The 18,568-nt window shown below is 24.0% G+C and overlaps 4 protein-coding genes across 4 annotated transcripts; 2 read left to right on the forward strand and 2 right to left on the reverse strand.

The window, feature by feature from the left end:
- Positions 1-415: 415 nt before the first annotated feature.
- On the forward strand, positions 416-1,717 carry EIF3M (eukaryotic translation initiation factor 3 subunit M, putative; the record flags this gene model as incomplete). Its single annotated transcript, XM_029003571.1, has 1 exon — positions 416-1,717. One exon carries the CDS (start codon positions 416-418, stop codon positions 1,715-1,717), a length of 1,302 nt encoding a protein of 433 aa, XP_028860504.1.
- A 1,885-nt stretch (positions 1,718-3,602) lies between these two features.
- Positions 3,603-5,945, reverse strand: PmUG01_05035800 (conserved Plasmodium protein, unknown function; the record flags this gene model as incomplete). The annotated part of the gene is made up of 1 exon (XM_029003572.1): positions 3,603-5,945. One exon carries the CDS (start codon positions 5,943-5,945, stop codon positions 3,603-3,605), a length of 2,343 nt encoding a protein of 780 aa, XP_028860505.1.
- Positions 5,946-14,737: 8,792 nt separating this feature from the next.
- On the forward strand, positions 14,738-15,515 carry PmUG01_05035900 (conserved Plasmodium protein, unknown function; the record flags this gene model as incomplete). Its single annotated transcript, XM_029003573.1, has 3 exons — positions 14,738-14,833; positions 15,004-15,133; positions 15,397-15,515. 3 exons carry the CDS (start codon positions 14,738-14,740, stop codon positions 15,513-15,515), a joined length of 345 nt encoding a protein of 114 aa, XP_028860506.1.
- A 243-nt stretch (positions 15,516-15,758) lies between these two features.
- PmUG01_05036000 (trafficking protein particle complex subunit 3, putative) lies at positions 15,759-17,820 on the reverse strand (the record flags this gene model as incomplete). Its single annotated transcript, XM_029003574.1, has 6 exons — positions 15,759-15,797; positions 16,012-16,095; positions 16,278-16,475; positions 16,861-16,960; positions 17,118-17,215; positions 17,761-17,820. 6 exons carry the CDS (start codon positions 17,818-17,820, stop codon positions 15,759-15,761), a joined length of 579 nt encoding a protein of 192 aa, XP_028860507.1.
- Between the last annotated feature and the right edge of the window lie 748 nt (positions 17,821-18,568).

Consider the following 18,568-nt stretch of genomic DNA (forward strand, 5'->3'; position numbering starts at 1 on the left):
AGTACATACGAACGAATGAACAAACAAAAGTACTTGTTTACATAATTGTACAGCAAAACTGATTATTTATTTTTTTTTTAAAACGGCGAAATAGCTTGTTAAAAAAAGAACACTACATAGTAGTATGAAGTATCATTCTTTAAGCGATTTGAATTTTCATCATTTTGTAGCATAAAGTGTTTATTTGCGCTATTACACTTAATTCATTTTTATACGAGCGCTTCGGAAATATTGTACACTACTGCTTTCAGCGTTATCGTGCAAATCGGGAAAAAGTTAAACATACGTATGTAATAATATACACACGTGTATATAACACGCGAATATATATATATATATACATAACATAAACGCATAGATTTATACCGTCGGAACGCTTTCTCTTTACGGCCGAGCTAACTCCACTGCTCTCAAAATGTCGGTATATATACAACTAACGCATGATCTATCAGGAACAGTAACTGCAGTAACGATCGGTGATTGGATTTTAGGTTTATTGAAGCAAAAGAATATACAAGAATATGAAGTATTTTTTAAAAAGTTTTTGAACATATATCAAAAGCAAGATAAGGATTCAGAGAGTAATAATAGATCGGAAATATTTTCCTTGTTGTTGTCAGCAAGTGATTTCGTGTTTGAGACTCTAGTTGAAACAAAAAAGAATAACAAGATAAAAGTTATAATAGATAATAAAGAGAGTATAAAAAGTTTTAGTGAATTTTATAAAGAAGTAGAAGAATATTTTGTTATTTTGATATCCATTTTACAATTAGAATTTAAGAGTGTTGAAGATTTAAATAATGCAACTAATAATTTTATTAAAGCTATAAAAAATTATAATGTTTTTCCAGAATTAAGATTAAAAATATTACAACTATTATATAACTCTTTTAGTGTAAATTTTTCTTTTCGCTTCCCGACCTTTATAGCTATTTTACAATTTTCATCTCAAAATAATATTTTTCATAATATTCTTCCATATATTAAATTCATAGATCAGTGGATAAAGGAATGGAATATAAGTTCCCGTGAAAAGAGACAGATATATTTAATTATTGCACAAGAATTGAAAAAGTTAAAAAAGTATGAAGACTCATTTAAGCATTTAAAAAAACATATATACTATTTTCAAAAGGAAGGAGTAGAAATACTTAATCGTCCAAATACAGTTAATGCAAGTGTTGAACTAATTGTTGATTCGATTAATTTAAATAACATTATTTATTTTCATGAAATATTATATTTGGATGCTATACAAAATTTGCAAACTATACATGAACATAGACCTATATATGAGTTACTAACTATTTTTTATAAATACAGCATTTATGAATTTTTAACTTTTAAAAATACTTATGGTGTTGATTTCTTTACTAAATATAATATAGATCTAGAAGCATGTGAAAATAAAATTTACTTACTATCTATTATATCGTTATTTAAAGAGTCCAATGTTCAAAATATTCAATACATTTCAGAAAAACTAAATATTACTACTCTACAAATTGAACAAATTCTTGTTGCCGCTATTGGAAATGGGGTTATTGATGCAAAAATTGACCAAATAAACAAAACGGTACAACTGAAAACGGCAATTTTAAGACACTTCAGTGATGCACACTGGGAGCAGTTGAACAACCAAATAAGTAAGTACATAAATAATATTCAGAAGATTATTGACTTGGCTAGCCACGCGAAACCTCTACCCGGAAAGTAATGCACTCGCGGAAAAGAAGTGTTATGAATAGGAAGTAAAATGGGCGAAACGGAGTGAAGCAAATTTATGTGTGTTCACATTACTCATCTTCTTTACCCTTATGCAACAATAGGTGAAAATTTAGAATCACACCGAATTACGCCAGATTATGCCAAATCATGCCAAGTTATGTTGCATATACCTGCGAGATGTTAAAAATGAATTTTCACTTTAAGATAAAGTAAAACATTTATTATCTTTGTTTGTAAGATGTAAGAAAAATGTAGGTCAAACTTTTATTTCCTTCTTCATGTAGCATTTTTCACGATAATAAATATTTTATATATTTACGTATTTATATGTACAACGTTTCTCTTTTTAGCTTAAATGTCATTCAAGAAATTTCAAAATTACGTGAACAAGCCATGCAATAATGTGTGCAATTAAAATATGCATCTTTTCTGTTCGAATAATTTTATTAAACGTAATAATGAGTTTAGTATATCCTCGAAAATGTGTGCACATATATATATGTAGTACGCGCACAGTTTGCATTACGTATGATATGCATAATAAAGCATTGGTGCATAATGTTTTTACTTTGCTATATAAACATCTTAAAAAATTTTGTATTCACCCATTAGCTCCTTTCAGCTATAACGACGCGATTCATCCTTACGTTATTTTTTATTATTATTAATATTATTACTATTTAATTTTATTAATTTTATTTTTTTTTCTTTGAACATAATGCAAAAGTCGTTATCGCGTTCCTCCTTTATCTTAACCATTCCATAACATTATACTTCGTTGTTGTTAATTGTTAAGTTTTGCTCTTATGATCAAAAAAATGGTAGCTCAAAATGTCAGAATTCTATAATTTACACGTATGTATAAATATGCATAACATATATAGTATGTGTGTGTCTATGTATATTAGTATGTGTATATACACATATTTGTATAATGCGCGGTGTGGGCGTATGTATGTTTGTGAACATCTAACCACCTTTACCTAAATCAAACTAAACAGGGTACATTTGTAAATGCATATATATATATATATATATATAACAGCTTGGAGGCATTGAACAAAAATGGAGGTAACTAATTTGAAAAACATGCCCACGTCAAAAAATAAAAAAGAAAAAAATACAGACATATATAACAATATACACAATATATACATATCTATATCTATATCTATCTATCTATATATATATATATAATAATTTAAATTCCTCTTAATTGCCTCTACATAAATATTATGCCAAGTAAATACTCTCGTAAAACACACGTGAAGTCTCTCGTACGTTGGGAGGTTGGGCTCTTCATTTTGCTCCCCAATCTCTCTCTTTCTATCTCTCAATGGATTGATGCGTAAAAACTCTACCTACATTATCGTGAAATTTTCTTTGCTTAATTTAGTGTACATTGTCGTACGCCTCATTGCAAGGGACTAAATTCAGTAAATCTATGACCTGAGTTTACTCAAGAGTAAAAACGGTTACGTGCATTTTGGAAAACAATCATAATTCGTTCCCGATTTTAAACATTTCACAAAATTTGAAAAATATGGTCCAATTTTTTTTTTTTTTTTCTTTTTTTTTTTTTTACTACTACATAATATTGAATACTTTACACGAAATAAACATTTATTCATGTGGGTTCTTTTTTTTTTTTTTTTTTTTTTTTTTTTTGTATTTCTTTTAATGATACAACAGTTTCAATAACAATATCGCTTGTACGGCAAAAACAAACCATGCACAAACATATATATATATACAACACATATAATATATGTATGTATGTACTATGTGTGCAAAAATACATGTGGAAATGTGTAGATATACATGTAGTAACTCTATTCCTCTTACCCCAACTATTATATATCACCCACGACATATTAATATGCCGCAATTTTAACATCTTTTAAAGGGTAAAAATTTTTATTTCTGTGATTTTCCTTAAAGTACGTTTTAACTTTATACTTCTTATTGTAAAAATATTTTTCCACCTTAGAATTTTTAACATATTTATGCAGATTGCATCCATTATAATTAGATGTTTTGGTCATATATGACGAATGTATATTATTATTATTATACAGCTTGTTAGTTTTCATACTTCCAATATTCAGCGGATCATGATTTTGTTTCGAGTTATTTGGTTCCATATTGAACAGCATTACATTATTATAATTTCTGTTCAGGAAAGTTTTTTTCTTTTTTTTTTCCAGATTTTTTTTCGCAAAATTTAATGGGTTCTCGTTCTCTTTGTGCATATTTTTAAAATCATTTACATTTTTTGTATAATTCTTGCTAGCTTTCACAACTGGGGTATTACCATTACTATTATTATTATTACTACTATTTCTTGCTGTCGTCTTATCTTTGTATGTTTTGTTATTGCTGAAGCTTTCTCCTATCGTTTTCATAATTCCTACACTGTTCCCACTTGCACTATTCACAAATGAATTATTATTAATACCATTATCGTTAATAATATTATTGTTACCTCCCTCCACCTCATCATCTCTGCCATTAGAAAAAATTTCTATCTCTTTACTACCTGCGTTGTTCATAACATCCTCTGATAAGTAAACTGGTATTGGTATTTGCTCCGGTTTGGGTGATCTCATATATAAGGGTATGGCAAAGAAACCTTCTTCCTCTTCCTTCTTTAATTTTTTCAATTCCTCATTCTTCAAACTATTATTTTTAAGTAATTCCAATTTTTGTGAATGACTTAATAATAAATTCGCGTTGGTACTTGAACATGCATATTTGGATGATGAACATTTCAAATAATTGCTATCTTTTCCTCCAACTAAGGCACCTACACCTCCTACCCCAGCTACTTCTACTGCTTTCTTATTAGTACAATATTTATTATTACCATCTACATTTTTCATCACTTTCATGAGTTTTTTCTCGCTAATTGTGCCATTTTCTACGTTCTTTGTATTATAATACTTGCTGCTGCTGTTGCTGCTATTGTTCTTGCTCTTAAGTAAAATGCAATTATCTTCACAACTATTGTAGTAATAACCGCTATTATTATTGGATCCCTTAATTCGTGCATTATAAAACTTGTCGGCCATGGAAATCTCACTCAAATTATTCTTCCAATCAACAAAACTGTTGTTGTTGTTGTTGTTGTTGTTGCTACTGCTGCTATTACTACTGATATTGTTCTTACTGCTACCTCCGCTGTTAATGCTTCCACTTCTTTTGTTATTACTACTACTGCAACTACCACGACTATAACTGTTCACACATTCCTTCAAAATATGATCGCTTCTCTGCGTAAAGATATCTACCTCATTCTTTCTCATAACATCTGCATGTACCTTAAGAATATTCTTCTTATTTTTTTTCTTTTCATCTTCTTGTTCCTTACCTTCACCTTTTGCTTCTATCTTTATAATGCTTGTCTTCTTAATACAGTTCGATTTGCTCTTTTTTTTTTCCATTTTCTTTGCACTTTCTTTTTTGTTCTTAATTTCATTGTGCTCCATTGAAGGTCCATTTGATATAATTTTGTTGTGGCTGTCGCTGCTGCTACTACTTTTGTTGTTTTTTTTATTCTTTCCCACGGTTTCTTCTTCTGCAGAATCCTTAACATCTTTCAAAAGCAAATTAAACAACTCCTGTGTTGAGGTAAACTTAAAAACTTCTTTCGATTTTTTTATCTTGGTTAAACTCGTTTCCAACTTTTGTTTTTTACTCTTTTTCTCTTTCTTTACATCCTTCCTTTCTACATCATTACTATCCTTGTCAATGTTGTTTTCAGTATTCTCCTCCTCTTTCTTATTCTGATTTTTCTCCTTTGTTATATTACTACCACTTCTTCCATTCGTGCCTGCCAACTTCTGCTCCCTTTCTTCATTCGTCATGCCATCTGTTGGCCTCTTAAGAATTTTAATAATACATTTTTTTTTTCTACTATATCCTCTCTTCTTCCCTTTTACCTCTGTCATGCCCATTTCATTCTGCATTTTGTGTTTCCTGCGACCTACTCCTTTTGATAAATTATTATTCAAGTCCTTATAATTTTTTTCTTTTTCCTTTTCTTCCTGCTCTTCGTAATTATTCATTTTCTTATAATTTTGTAATTTATAGTAGTAACTATAATTCTTATATTTGTTATACCCATAATAATAATTTCTTCTCCTACTAAAATATTCCTTACTATAATACATCCCTCCTATGGTCACTTTCTTTGGTCTCTTATATGCGTTTACCATCATTTTATTCTTGATTTTATGTAATTCAATAAATTAATCAATAAATATAAATATATATATATATATAATATGTATATATTTTAATAGAAACAAATAAATACTTAAATAAATAAATATATATATATATTAAAATTAATAAAATATTACAAAAAATAATAAAAAAAAAATTGTACTCAATGTCAACACGCACAAATAAATAAATAAGCAAATATATATATATATATATATATATATATATATATATATATTTACCTATTTATACGTATGCATTTTTTTACAAAAAAAGGATGTATATTCAGTTATGTATATATATATATAAGTAAAATATGCAAATTGCTATATGTTCTCATAAAAAATAATTAAATACATAAAAAAAGTGCATCTAAACCCTTACCTACTTATGCATAAGTATGTGCATCTATAAACATGTTGCATGTATGGAATGTCTATAAATACACACAAACAAATATGTTTATATATACATAATACATAACATATAATAAATACAAATTAACAATAAACATAACAAATTGTATAAGAATGGCTTCAAATTTAACTTTAAAAAAAATACATTTATTGCGTCTAAAAATTAAATGTCACATATACATCTATAATATATATATATATATACGTACGTATGTATTATATGTATATTTCTATTTTCTTTTTTTATATGAAATCTTCAAAATATTTTAATTATTAAATTTTAAATAAAAACAAAAAAGAGAAAACAACAACAAAAAAAAAATAATAATAAAAAAAAAAAAAAAAATTACAAATAAAAGTTAATTTTGTCATTTACAAAAAATATACATAAATTTGGAGAATATATACATAAATATATTATAAATGTGTATGAACAAAATAGTAACTCATTTCTCTGCGCACAATTTCTCTACTCTTTATAATAATAAACACATATATATATAAAAACTGCTATTATAAAATTGTTTCGTTGATTTTCCTTTTCTGTTAATAATTAAATATACTTTTATTGAAATAAAAAAAACACAATTATATTTATATTTACAATTATTAAATATAAACAAATCCTCCCCCTGAAATGTAATTTACACTTTCATAAAAGATAATAATAATGTATGGGCATAAAAGTTAAATAAACAAAAAAAAAATTTTAACGATAATAACATAATAAAATGGGGGAAAAAACAGGGGGTTTTGTTGATACTTAAAAATAAAACTATTTTATACTTATATATATATGTATATATACTTGCAATACTTTTTAAAAAATGAAATACTTCGATAAATGGTACTGTAATATATAAATTATAAAAATGTGTGTAACTATGTATATGTATTTTATTTGCTCCTTTTGAGTATTGTGAATGTAGCACGTAGTGTGCATTGTATGTAAATTAGTGCAATCTCAATGTATTGTACATGTAACGAGAATAAAATAATAGTATGTACTACATAAAAGTATAATGTGTGGTATTATAGAGTATGTATTTTTTATATGTAATAATTGTATGCACTCTTTTTATATTGTCTATATATTTATATACGTGTAAATTTGTTCTTACGTAAATACATACATATAATTTGTTCGTATGTAATATAAAATTTGTTAACGTGTAAATATATGTAATTTCTTATTAATACTCCATAAAATGAAATATAAGATGTTTCCTACATTTCCATATAAGGTAGTGGTCATGGGGGTGAATGGGAAAAAATTCTCCGTTTTAGTTTAAACCACATATATGTATATGCATTATGTTCATACATATATGGTTCATGTTTATACTTTTATATGTATTACGCAATGATATATATATTTTTTTTTTCTAAATGTAATAATATACTCTCATCATTCGTTTATGTATGTATCTCCCTCCTCTTATTGTTTATTCTGACTTTTTCATGTACTTTAAAATAAATAACTATCTCATCAAAAAAAAAAATTTTACATTATTAAAAAAAAATATATTATATATATATATATATTACATATTCGTATTATTCTTTTATTTATTATATTTATTTTTTTTCTATTATATGTACTTCTCCACGTTTAACATAAAAAAAAAAAAAAAAATAGAATAACACATAAATTGTTACATTTTTTATTACATACTTTTTAATACATATTAAATGGTTATTTTTTTTATTTTTTTTTACTTTTTTTAATACACAAAACTTTGTATAATATATCAAAAATACTTCAATCTAATTCAAGCATGTATATATGTAATTTTTTTTTTTTATTTCTAATAAAGCTCATGATTTAATAATTCTGGGTGGTAAAAAAGAAATATACCCAATTAATAATCCATGATATCCATAAAAGTTAAAACGACACTGCAATTTTTTTTTTTTTTTTTTCCCATTATTTATAAATTATAACTTAAACTTATATCACTTATATTTATCTATTTATTTATTTTTTTATTACATACATAAAATTTAAACTAAAACAAACATTTTTATATAATTCTCATAAGAAATTTATTGCATTAAAACACTTTATTTCATATTTTCTTCTATTCATAAAATGTAACCGCTGTATATGTGGGTATATATTATACGTACATATATATATATATATATATATATATATATATATATATATATATATATATATATATTGTGTCTATATAGGTATATGCACGTAGATACATATATATAAATACATAAACATGTATATATACGTGTATATATGTATATATTGTACACACATTCGCGTTTATTTAGAATTAAAAAAATAACATATATTTTAACTAATGTACATGTAAAGTCAGTAGGTCACTCATTCACTCACTCCAGTTGTGTATTATGTATATTTCTTTCTCATGAAAATAATTCTTCGTTTTCAAAAAAAAAAATTGAAATCAACATAAAATATTGATACAACAAAGCGTATATAAACATATATACATATATATATATATATAAAAAGACTTATATATTGTAATGTTATAAAAAAAAAATAATGTAGTCGTATTATACTGATTAAAAGGTAACTGACTGTGCCATAAAACTTTTTAAAGTCCAATTTAAACAAAAAATGAAAATATATAAATTCATTTCTTTTTATTTTTCTATAAATAATATATTTTGTAAATTAAACAAATAAAAAGTATATTACATCATAAAAAAAAAAAAAGAAAAATAAATCAATTCTTTGTCATAAATTTATATTCATTTATTTGCATAAATAATTTTATATAGATATATATATATATATATATATCTATATAATGAAAAAATAAAAAATGTTCATGTGCTAGCTATGTAACATAAAATTCTTTTAATTGTTAATACGAAATAGAAAAAAAAATAAAAAATATCATAATTTTTTTTTTTATTTAGCTTTTTGCATAAAAAATAAAATAAAAATACAAAGCTAAAATACTTAACTGTTAATGTATATATACATTTTTGTATGTCTCATGTGTGCATAAAATTAATATTGAACACACATACATTTATGAAGTATATTAAATATTTATACATATATATATAATATATATCTATACATATGTACATATACATATCATGTGTATAATTATACGTGTAAATTGTAATCATAAATAAAATGGTTAATAAAATTTCTCAAATGAATATAAAATATGTGACAATTGTAAGTCACGTACATATAACAATAAATAAAAAAGTTAATTATATTTGGATGACGTTATATAATATATATATCTATACATACATACACATATATATATATATATATTATACAACGATTAATGTATAAAATAAAAACAAAATATACAATAACACAAAGATGGTAACAATTATATTATATATAACAACAATGACAATAAATAAAAAAAATTAATATAATTCGGTAAATAACGGGGAAAATAAAAAGAAAAATATTTCTTTAAAAATTACCCTCAGTAAAACAATAAAAAAAAAAAAACATATAATATATAATATAGTATAAAATATATAATATATATAATATATATAAATGATGTATATATAATATATATAATTATATGAAAATCGTTAAAAACGAAAAATAATATATATTTATATTATACATATAAATAAATTATATGTTTTTGTTTATATTTTTTTATATATAAATAAAATCACAAAAAAACAAGAAAATAAAAAAATGATTTATTTCATATATAATCAATTCCCTCAAACTGCGTTTTTTTCCTTTTTCATATATAATAATAATATAAACAAATATTTTACTTTCGTAAAGTTTACTTTATATTAAACAAATATATAAATACATACAATTCTGTTTGCAAATTATTGACATAAATTTAACTTGAAAAAAAATTAATATTAAAGTTAAACATAAATATAATAATCTCATCAAAAACAAAAATAGTAACAATTTATTTTTTTTTTTTTTTCATTTAAGCTGAGAAGTAAAATTATTATTGCTCTGAAAAAAAGATTTTTTTTTTTTTTAAGGTAAAATAATTTTTAACGAACATTATATTTATACATATATAATATATATAGCAGAACAATAAAAAAAAACATATATATATATAAAGTATATATATAATATATATATAATGTAATGTATATATTGTATGTATTAAAAAAACATTTATAGTACTTATATATATGTATTAAACAAAATAGTACCACTAAATAATTAAAAATCTTCCAGAAAATTATTTCTTATATAAATGATTTATACAAATCAAAATGAATTCTGTACAATTTTTATAATACGAAACATAATATTATATATCTATTAAAATGGAAAAATAAAATATATTTTTTATTTAATATTATTCGTATAATAACAGGTTTAGTAAGCATAAGATTTATTTTTTGAATATTAATATATGCATAACATACAATAATAAACGTACTATTATATGTATAGGTATATTTTTTTATATGAATTAAAAAAGAATTGTAATAAATAAATAAAAAATAATTTAGTGTTTTTTTACATTTTTAAATAGAAAGTTTCAACAAAAGAAAGAACATATGGTACATTATATATATGCTTGTTATTACATAGTTTTATATAAAAAAACAGTAATAAAATAATATAATATGATATAATTATATGGAATCACATGTATGTTGAAGGATCGCGCTACTAGCAAAACAATTAAGCCCATATTTATTATTCTCGTTCGTTTTTAGTTGGACTTTTTGTGTTGTATGTATTTTTCTTAATATTTAAGGGCATACATTTAATATGGTACATACATAATATACATATATATAATATTTTAGAAATTTAATACAATATATTATGAAAAGGAAAAGTATATATAAATGAAAATAACATAAATGAAATATTATATAATACTAAGTTTTTTTTTTTTTATAATTTTCAATGGATATATATTTATATCTCGAAGCATTACCTGATTGTTCAGGTAATATTGGCTGTTTAGTAAAATAAAATTTGTTCGATGAATTAATATGTTATACCTTATTATAAAATGTAAAAATAAAGAATAAAAAAGTTAAGGCTTGATGAAAGATAGAACGAAATATATGTATATGTATTATTTATTTAATATTAACTTTGCATATGAATGAAAAATTGGCAAATGCCTTTATATTATTATATATATTTAAATATGTCTTGAAAAAAAAAATTCTTTAACTGAATTAAAAAGGAAGAAAATTGTGAAATAAGGGGATATATTTGTTATATAAGAAAATAAAATATATGATATGCTTTAACTAATATAATTGTAACTTCGAAATATATAAAGTAATATATTTTTGGACTTAACTTTCATTATTCAGCAAAGTGAGTACAGTGAATATGCAGATAGTGATGAAAGACATATTTATGTGAATATGATAACAATTAAGAAAAAGCAAACATTTGTGTAAAAGAATGAAAAAATATTCGGCATAAATAAAGGATTAAAAAAAATTATAAAAAAAGGGGTCATCTCCAAAGTTAAAAAAAAAAAGGATTTTTATATGTGATATATGTATATAATATAAGTATATATGAGGAACAAGGAAAAAATGCAAATTTGATATATATTCTTGTATAATTATGAATAATGCCGTAATAAGTTACTTATATAGTTATATATATATATATATATATATATATATATATATATATAATTTTGTATATGCAGATATAAACAACGTATGTGCATAATAATGTAGCAGTAAAAAAAAAAAAAAAAAAAAAATTAGGAATATTCTATTTAGTCCGTTCAATTTTTTTTTTTTAATTATTCGTTCTTTTATGTGTAAATAATAAAATTTGGGATAAAATGTATTTTTTAATGAAATATTATCTATATTAACAAACATACTCACGCATTATATGTTTATAAACTTTACGTTGTTATCAAATTTATTCCTATGTATTGGCAGAAGCCGTATAATAAGATGATATAATATAAAAGGATTTATTCAATAAAACAAAATATTAAGTATATATGGAATTATGGTTTTTCATAATTTTATGTCTTGTTTATGTAATATTATATAATTAAAGTTACAAGGTTTCATATATCTTTTCAGAATATTTTTCTCCATTAATAATTCGCTAAAACGAAGCATATATAAATCAGCTTTATAAGCACAAGTATGTTCATAAAAGTATACATGTGCACAAGTAACAATATTAAATTCTTAAATATTTTGCAGTATGTTCATTTAATGAAAAAAAAAATATAAAAAAAAAAAAAAAGGGCTAATGGAGTTCTTTTTTATTTAAACAAAATTAAAAGTATGAAAGAATTATACGAAATGATTAGTAGTATTGAATTAGCACTGTTATTTTTATTTCATTTTATTTTATTTTATTTTAATTTTGTTTTTGTTTTTATTTTTTTCGATGAGCACTAAAGAGTAACACATTTTCATTTATATGTAAATAAAATAAATAAAAAAATTGTAACACTTTCATTTCAGTAGACAAAAAAAAGGAGCCAAATGTAAAATAAAAAAAATTTGTTATCATTTTAACGCATGTTTCATTTCTTGGACTTAACAAATGATTACTTGCTGGTCATGCAACAATCATCATTATAGTGTTACGCTATAAATAAAACGAGATGCCAAATATAGAAACATTTGTTTGTTCAAGTAAAATATATATTACAACAAAGAAAACGCACAAATTATTTAAATGCATATATGCTGGGTGGTCGACTGCTTAATTAAGGAGTTAATAAACAAATATGCACCAATGAGGGTACACACATGAGTACATGTATTCGCGTACAAATATATATATATATATATATGTAATTATTTATATACAAATGAGACGAATTAAAATAGTCCATTATTACATGTGAACAAAATGGGGTAAAAACACATTACCGCTTAGCATGCATTGCTCACATTATTGATTTTTTTGATCAAATATGGTAATTTTTTCTTTTTTTTTCTTTTTTTTTTCCGCTTGACCCTTATATTGGTCATTCTCTTTGCTTAATTATTTCACTTTACAACGCAAAATTAATATGAGTTTTATATATAGTGAAGTTAAAATGAAAAAATTAAAATAAATGATCTATTAAAGTGTTATGCTTTTCCGTTGTGCACTTTTTTATTTTATTATTTTATTTTTTTTTTTTTTTTACGCACCTTAATCTTTAATTATTAAATTTAATATTTTCAAAGGCTGCATATAAGATGGAGAATTCTTTAAAAATATATGTGTATAACGTAGAAAAAAATAATCTAAAAAAATTTTACAATTACATATACACAAAAAGAGCGTAATAAAATTTTACGTTTTAACACATGTAACGTTGATTGTCTTCTAGCTGTACATAAATAATAAAGGGAATATCATGCTGTATCGTTATACGAATAAATGTACTCATATAATATCATAAAAAAAAAAAACATATAATAATAAAGATTGTAATTTTCGATTAAGTGAAGCAAAATATAAGACATAACGCTGTAAAGAATGGAAGACAACAATGTAAATTTCGAAAAAATCTCTTCCATTATTATTGATCGTTCTAAATTAATAAATATTTTTTTACGAAATTTTCAGAAATCTTCACATAACTTTTAAAATTTTTTACATAATTTTCAAATTTTTTTACATAATTTTCAAATTTTTTTACATAATTTTCAAATTTTTTTACATAATTTTCAAAATATTTCTTTTATAAAATTTAGGAAGTCGTACTTTTTTTTTTTTTTTTGTATTTTCCTCATATTTTAGAATATTAAATAAATGAACTGCTATATGATACCTAATTTTTATTCGTCCTTAAGATTTATTTTATGAAGCATAATAAATCATTGAAAACTTCGACACAAGTTATATTAAAAATAAATGGTAACAGTGTAAAGCGAACATTACCAGGAAAATTAAGTTATAATGTAAATTATGTAACATTTAAAAAAAAAAACAAAAAAAAAAAAAACAAAAAAACAAAAAGAAGCCAATAGCACTATCTCGAGATAACAGTACGTGACAAAATTTAGAACACCCGCATACAAAATTGTTCTACATATATGTATTCTTGTATAAATATACATATATATATTTATTTATTTATATATTTATAGTGATGATTAAAAAAAATTGTAGCGTAATGTATAAGGTTTAAGCTGTAACTTTTTGTTTTTCCTTTTACTAAAGGAGTTCTACATTACTTTTTATCAAATTTATATTCATATTTTCTTCTAACGTCGAAATAATTTATTTCATATCATATATGCTTATAATTTAATCACAAAGTAGATTTAAAATATGACTGCTGCTTTTCGTACAGTTTTTTCTTTATTTTGTGGTTACAAACACAAAGGAAATATTTTAACTTCAAAATAGATTTTTTTTTGTTTTTTTTTGGAAGAACTTTATACTAATGGATATTCATAATATGAGTTCTTCACTTACTGAAAGTAAAAATAATTTATTAAAAGGAGTTGGAAATGCGGAAACTGCAAGAACGTTATTAGAAGTAAATGATCGTTTAAAATGTTAATAAATAATGATTTGTTTTTTTTTCTTTTTCGTAAATGTATTTTGTTTTATATAGTGTTAACTTTACTTATCTCTTTGCAACAACATTTACACATATTAGTGTATCTGTAAAATATTTTTATTTTTCTTGTTTTTACTGAACTTCAGTTATTAATGAACAATAGCGAAGGTTTTAACTTTAAAGTTACTGTAAACGACAACAGGGAATTTTATGGGTCCTTAGAATATGTTGATAAGTATTACTTATTTCTTACAAAAAGTGAGGAGCGATACGTAGGTACGCACGTATATATGCAAATATGTATATAAGTATGTTTGTATGAATACATATTGAGTGATAATTATATCTTTTCTTTCCTATTCAAACTTTAAAAAAAATAAAATAAAACTGCAAACATGAACATACGAATACATATGTTGGCATCATAAAATATAGCTATAACAAGATTGTAATGATGTGTTATTTTGTTCTGTTTTATGATGTATTATGTTATTTTGTGGTGTTTTATGTTTTTTTTTTTTTTTTTTTTTTTTTCAAAGGCAATCCACCATATGTAAGAAACTGCGGTGATATTTTAATCCCATTAAAAATAACCAAGTCAATTGAAATTGAAAAGAGTTATTTTGATAATTGTTATGAAAAGTTGAAGAATATGTAACTAGCTAAAATTTCTGTTTAGTGTTATGAACACGATAACGCGAATAAAAAGTGTGTTTGTAGGTATTTATGTATATATGTATGTACGTATATATGTATGTATATATGTATGTATATATGTATGTATATATGTATGTATATATATATGTATATATGTATGTCCCCCTTAAGGTGAAAATAAACTTTTTTTCATACAATTATGCCAAATTATGTTCCAAAAAAGTGTCTTTAAGATTTCAAAATTTTACGATTCCTCATCATTTAAAATTTCTTCTTTCATAACCTGTAAAAAAAATATAACAAGCAGGATGAAGGTGATACAGAGGGTAGGGATGATAAAATAACTAAAGCGTACTGCTTCAGTATTTATTTGAAAAGGATAAGTATATAAATATATGTACATGCATACATATATACTTATGCATGTTTGTATGTATGTATGTATCTATGGTATGTATGTGGGCAGTCGTGTACACATGGATAATAAAAAAAGGTACCTCTTGCAGTTCGATGTAAATTTCATAGTAGTCATCTCCTTTTAGCATATCCTTAACAAAGTAACATCGCACTTTGATTCTGATCTGTGGGGAGGAAACAGCGAATGGAAAAATGGAAAAGGAAAAGGAAAATAAAATGTACGAAACAGGAAAAAGAAATTTTTTTTGCATCTTATCCCTGTGCTACGGAAAAAGTCTCATACCGTGCATACATATATATGTGTGTAATTGTGCGTAACTGTCCTCAGCAGTCAAGCATTGTCTACAGCAGTAGTATTCACCTGCTCTAATGCGCCCCTTATAACTCCACATAATAAGCTGCAGTAGTTTAAGGAGGAAAGTGACTTAGGCAATTCGACAAAGTCACTTAAGGGGTTACTATCAAAAATTATGGAATAAATATTCGTCTCCTTATTTATGCATGTAACAGTCCCGCTTATTCCCAAGAACATTTTAAAGGCCACCTGAATTCGCGCATGTATATAAGTATAAGTACATAGGAATACATACACATACATACAAATACATATATATATATATATATGTACATGCATTTATATATGGGCACTTGAATACGTAGGATGTGTTTACAAAATTTATACGTCCTTTTTATCGTTTTTCATGGCATCTAGTCTCAAATCTCGTATGTTCCACATTCTTATATAAATAGAAAATAAGCATTCCATCTGATGATTATTGCTTTCTTACTTATTTACGTACATTTTATTTCGTATATTTTATTTCGTATATTTTATTTCGTATATTTTATTTCGTATTTTTTATTTCATATTTTTTTTATCACATTTTTTTTATGTATTTTTTTTTTCATATTTTTTGAACATATATTACCTTTGCTATAACCTCCACAGTCTCTTCGAAATCTTCGCAAAACGAGATGTCCGACTTGGCAAGAAATTCTTCAACTAACCTTATTCCTATATTGTAACCCCTAAAAGATGAAAAGATAGGAAACTCTTTTGAGTTAGTTTTCCTTGCTGTGTATCTATATACATATGTACATATGAATGTGTATATTTGCAGACGATGAGCTTAAGACACATAAACGGTTGTTATATATGTTCAGTCTTCCAACGTTAAGCTTTTACATTTTCTCTAGTTGCTCATTAACTTCATCTACTAGTTCCAAGTCTTTTAGTAGTTGACTCACTAACGCCCCATATGTTAGAGACAACAACTCCGAATTCTGATACATGACACACGGGAAAAACGTAAAATAAAAAGGACTGAAATATGATCAAGTGAAATAAAAGGGAACGAAATATAATGCAATGAAATAAAACTAAACGAAATAAAACGAAACGAAATAAAAAGAAACGAAATAAAAAGAAACGAAATGAAATAAAACGAACCGAAATAAAACGAAATGAAACAAAACGAACCGAAATAAAACGAAATGAAACAAAACGAACCGAAATAAAACGAAATGAAACAAAACGAACCGAAATAAAACGAAATGAAACAAAACGAACCGAAATAAAACGAAATGAAACAAAACGAACCGAAATAAAACGAAATGAAACAAAACGAACCGATATAAAAGATAAGAATAAAAAATATAATATACAAAAGGATGAAACACTTTGGGATAACGCACAAAGTGATAGAATATAAAATAAGATTCAAAAAGTTCCCATAAGCTCATCATTTTTGATGTTATAATGTACGTTTTCCCTTTAACTGACTTGCCTCAAATGGGAAATGTTCTAATATTTTCTTATGAAGGCTTACCACTTTTTCTAGTTTAGCAAATATAGCATCTCCATGCTTCTGGTATTTATCTTTTGACATTTTTTATTTTATTTTTATTTTTTTTCTCGAATGTGAAAATTTATTATTTTGTTTTCATAATTTGATTTATTATATCCCTATAGAGTACTGCCACTTTTTTTTTTTTTTTTTCGCTTTCGTAATAAATGTTTTTTCAATTGTTCTTAAAATATGTAGGCAAATTTTTTTTAAACTTGTGTACATATAATAGCAAAATGTACGCACATATTAATATATACATATATATATATTTACATATATGTACATACATTCGTATAATTTTAATTTATTACTTCCCTTCGTTGACTCATACGCAATACATGCTGCATGTACATTTCATCTCTAATGAGGAAACATTTCCAAAGAGCGAGATAATGTTGCATTATGACCTTTTTTTTTTTTTTTTTATTCATTTTTTCTGTTAAAATTTTTATGCTAATGGTATATATACAGGTACCCTATTTTAATATTAAAGAGCTATTATATTTTACATAAATATATTTGTAAAAATCAAAATTCACATTTGAAAGAGCGGAAAATGGGATATTTTTTTTTTTATTTTTAAAATCAGCATGCTCATGCATAATTAGGTGCTGCACACCTCTGTTGTCAGACGTAACGAAGTTTGTATTTGCTCCTGAGCTTACCACTTGCATTATCTTACAAACCCATAAATGCGTATGTATATATTAATGTATGTATGTATGTTTACCTATACGTGCAGAATTTTCTGTGGATTGTGGTAATAAATTATATATACATTTAATTA

This window comes from Plasmodium malariae (assembly GCF_900090045.1).
Source record: "Plasmodium malariae genome assembly, chromosome: 5".
Lineage (NCBI taxonomy): Eukaryota > Apicomplexa > Aconoidasida > Haemosporida > Plasmodiidae > Plasmodium > Plasmodium malariae.